Genomic DNA, 4,125 nt, shown 5'->3' on the forward strand with positions numbered 1-4,125 from the left:
GGGGGGGGGGGGAGGGTGCGGTTGGTTGCCGGAAGTAACTGGTCCAGGTGGAAAGGAGTTCCACAAAAAAGCCCCGGCGGAGATTGCCTTCGCAAGATGTCAATAAAGGCCGGGGGGGGGGGCGCGGCTCCAGGGCGCGGATCTTTCCCCAAGGGACCGGCTCGATCCCGAGCCCCGCCCCCCATCGCCGTGCCCCCCCTCGCCCTTCCCCGGGGGGGGGACCGGGCACGGAGTCACGTACGCCGCGCATTGAAGGAGGTCGCCAGAAGCCGGGCCCGTGTGTACTGCCAAAGGATTGGCGTCCCTTCGTTGGCTGTGAGGTCTGCCGTCCCGGCGAGGGCCAACAGGCGGAGAGAGAGAGAGAGAGAGGTGGCGTCTCCAGGCCCACAGAGGCACAGGGGAACAACAGATAACAGGGCAAGATATACCCGAGGCCGAGCGCGCGCAGGCGGAAAGTTAACGCTTTCGGCAGGGCCCAGCAAGCGCCGGGGGAAGGTCGCCGGCGTTCTGACCTCCCCCACGCGCACGCCAGGCCGGGGTCAGGCGCGTGCGCCTATCGCGTGCCTCCGCCCGCCCCCGAGACCACGCTCCGGCTCCGCCTTCCACGGTCCGCCGGCCGTGCGGGTGGGCATGCTCCGCTCTCTCCACACCCCGATGCCCCCCGGGCAGCCGGGCTGCCCCCCGGTGCGAGGGATAAAACCGTGTCACCCAGCTGAAAACTTGGCCCCTTTATGGCCCGGCCGTGCGGCTGGGGGCGGATGCCCTGCGCCCCCCCCCCTCCCACACGGGCACAGGCATTCCTGTGATGGGCTTTTCACCCGGCCGCGTACGGGGGGTGCGTCGTCCCCGACGTCGATGTGTTTGGCTCTCAAAGCAGGCCAATATTAAATCGAGCATTTCCGAGCTACCGCACCCCTACCCACTTCCGGGGGGGGGGGGGGGGGGAGACGGCATCTACTCTCCTCCGTGTGTCCTCCCCGTTCCCCCCCGGCCCGGCTTCGGCTTCGGCCCCGGCAATCCCAGCGCAGGTCCGCGCGCTGGACAAGGGCGCGCGCACACACACACACACACACGGGGAGGAGGAACATAGGTCCGGCCTATTTCCGGCGAGAGGATGATAAGATGCGATACGATGTGCGGGCACAGTCCCCCCCCCCCCCGTGCACGGTTGGGGCGCGACCTCGCCCAGGCGCGCGCGCGCGCGCGCGTGCGCGCGGGCCAGCTCCATGGCTCGGGCCGGGGGCCGAGAGGCAGACGTACCGGCACGCACAAATAGGGTTGACGCCAGGCTCCAGGCGAGGGGACAGCGACAGGGATGGGGGGGGGGGGGGGGGGGGGGGGGGAGATCGCTACCCCGCCCCCGGGGGTGGGGCCGCTCCGCCGCCCGGAGGGCCCGGGGGCAGCCTCCCCCCCCCCCCGGGGGAGGGGCGGCGAGGGGATCCAGCCCGGCTCGCCAAGGTTGGCATTGGCCGTGGTCGGGAGACCGCGGAATGACCCGCGGGGCTGGATCACGCGCAGCATCCCCGCGAATCACACCGCGGCCCGGTCACGGCCCGGACTGACAACCCTCCAGACGGCGCCGCGTCTTCCTCGAAAGGGCCCCGTTGCCCTGGGGAGGCGGGCGTGGAAGGGGGGGTGGGGGGGTGCCCGGCCCCGCTGCCGGATCTCCCTGTTTCCGAGAGTGCCACCGGAGCCGGCCGGGGTCTGGGCGCGGAGGCGCTCTCAATTCGGCACCCGACCAGACGAACGCTTACATGAGCCGCTCGCCCCCCCCCCCCCCCCCCCCCCCCCCCGTAGGTTGGGGATGGGCTTGTCTGATCCGTGAGGCGCACCCGGCCCGAACGTGACAGGGTGTCACCGCCGGCATTGACACGGGTCGCCTCCAGCCGCGATCGCCCGGCGCCCCGCACCGGACCCGGGGTCCGCGGCCCCGCCCGGCTGCGATCGGTGGGACCTGGGATCTGGACGCCCGCCAGTGCGGCGGCGGTGTTGTTGTTGTTGCCGGAGGACTGCAGGACGCGGTGCGGAGCGGGGGATGTCCCCCCCCCCCGCCCAGCCACCGTGCATGCAGACGTGTGCGACACCTTGACTCCAGGGACGCCGGCCCTGGTGACGGTGTGTACGTGTGTGTGTGTGTGTGTGGCCATCAAGCCCCCAGGCAGGCACCATTGCCAGGCTCTGGAGACCAATGAGCCTCGGGCCGGCTATGTCCCCCCCCCCCCGCACTCCCGACGGCAGAGCAGCAGGCCACACCGGCGATGCTGCACGGTGCCAGATATAAGGCAGCGGGCCCCTCCCCGCCAAGCGACGCCGTTCCGAGCCCCCCTTCCTCCCAATTCTCCCCTTCCCCAGCGCCCTCCCCCCCCCGCGCTCCCCTCCCTCCGTCTACCTCTCCCTCCCCCCCTCCTCTTCCCCCTTCCCTCTCCCTTCCGCTCCCGCCCCGCCCCCCCCCCCACTAAAGCTCCAATGACTGCCGAGTCCGCTGTTCAGCTTGCCACTCGCGGCCTGCAGCACGCGGTCCCCGACCGGAATGTTCTGTTCCTGGACCTGGACAACAACATGTACCCCCCCTCGACCGGTATCGACGTTCAGATGCTGGAGCGCATCCAGGTACATATACGCGTGTTCTCTCTGCCCCTCTCTCCCGTGCGTCCATGCGTGCTCACAAGACCCCCCCCCCCCCCCCTCCCCCTCCCCCACGCAGGCCTTCTTGGCCTGGAAGCTCGAGCTCGACCCCCGGTCCGCACTGGACCTCGGCCGGTACTATTACCGCACGTACGGCCTGACCGTTCGCGGCCTGGTGCTCAACCACAGCGACCGAATCAGCGCCCAGGAGTTCGACAAGCACATCGACGGGAGCCTGGACATCTCGATGCTGCGCGAGGACCCGGCCCTGCGGGCCATCATCACGGCCGCCCGCGATGCCGGCACCGAGGTCCTCATCTTCACCAATGCCGGGATCACTCACGCCCGGCGGGTGCTCAAGGTCCTGGGTCTGGCGGACTTCTTTGTGCCAGCCGCTTGCCAGGGCCCGACCGGGTGTTCTCGCGACCCGGGGACTTGTGCCCCGGCGCCGGCCGTCCCCAAGTCCGACCCGCTCTACAGCCGGCCGCCCAACTCCCGCTGCGGCCGCGTCATCTACTGCGACTACTCGGCTCCGAACTTCCCGTGCAAGCCCGAGTTTGACTCGTACCTGGCCGCCCGCTGCCATGCGTCGGCCGTCCTCCTTGGCGGCGCTGATGGGACCGCCCTCAACATGGCCTCGGTCTTCGATCTGCCGCCTGTGCCGGCCGCGCGCAGCTTCTTCGTCGACGATTCCGACCTCAACATTCGCATGGTGCGCCTGCCCGGCCTGCCGTCGCCTCCCTGCCCTTCCTGGCTTGGGCCCTTCCCTCGCTAACTCCCTCCCCTCGGTCCATATGTGCCTCCACGCCTTCCTCCTCCGCGCTTCTCCTCGGAATTGCCTCCCCCCTCTGCCACACATCCAGGCCCGCGCTCTCGGCTGGCACGCCCTTCAGCTGGATCCCAACTCGCCCCACGGAGCGGAGGTGTGCCCGGAGATCCTGTCGGCCGCTACGGCCGCCGTCAAGGCCGCCGTTGCCGATACCGCGGCCGCTGCCGCGGCTGCCGCCACCGGCGTCGACGGAACCATGATGAACCCCGACTGCGCGGACAATGCGCGTGCCATGGTCGAGGCCGCCGAGGCCACCGGCCTCAAGGCGGCCACCGAGGCCGCCGCCAACCCCACGGCGACCCCGGCCCCCGACGCCCCGACCCCCAGTGGCCCCTACTACCCGCCGATTCCCTACCTGGCGCTCTTTGTCAACCGGTTTGCCGTGCTCTTTGGCGGCCCGGCCGGCGTCCAGCGCACCTTCGACGCCATTGCCGCCGAGGAGCAGGCCTTCGCCAGCCCGACCATGATCCGGTCCCGGCCGTCCGGCATCGAGGGGCTCCCTCCGCCCCCGACCAGCCGGCCGGTCACCTCGGCCGCTGCCGAGCTGGATGCGGCCGAGGCCCATGCCGACAGTGGCGCCGCTGGTGCCATCATCACCGAGGCCGGCAAGGAGTAGTGCATGGTCGATGCCCCTCCCCCCGCCTGGGCTCGCATTTCCCCCTTCGCCCCCC

The 4,125-nt window shown here is 70.9% G+C and overlaps 1 protein-coding gene across 1 annotated transcript; it reads left to right on the forward strand.

Annotated features, from left to right (window-relative positions):
• The first annotated feature begins 2,441 nt into the window (after positions 1-2,441).
• H696_04819 (hypothetical protein) lies at positions 2,442-4,125 on the forward strand. Its single transcript, XM_009498683.1, has 3 exons — positions 2,442-2,610; positions 2,705-3,337; positions 3,489-4,125. Exons 1-3 carry the CDS (start codon positions 2,467-2,469, stop codon positions 4,068-4,070), a joined length of 1,359 nt encoding a protein of 452 aa, XP_009496958.1. The 5' UTR covers positions 2,442-2,466; the 3' UTR covers positions 4,071-4,125.

This window comes from Fonticula alba (genome assembly GCF_000388065.1).
Source record: "Fonticula alba strain ATCC 38817 unplaced genomic scaffold supercont2.8, whole genome shotgun sequence".
Lineage (NCBI taxonomy): Eukaryota > Rotosphaerida > Fonticulaceae > Fonticula > Fonticula alba.

Bases quoted from the DNA above. Each gene is read 5' to 3' on its own strand.
- H696_04819 (XM_009498683.1), top strand. From the start codon at position 2,467: ATGACTGCCGAGTCCGCTGTTCAGCTTGCCACTCGCGGCCTGCAGCAC. The intron at 2,611-2,704 runs GTACATATACGC...TCCCCCACGCAG, and splicing joins AGATGCTGGAGCGCATCCAG to GCCTTCTTGGCCTGGAAGCT. The intron at 3,338-3,488 runs GTGCGCCTGCCC...CCACACATCCAG, and splicing joins CCGACCTCAACATTCGCATG to GCCCGCGCTCTCGGCTGGCA.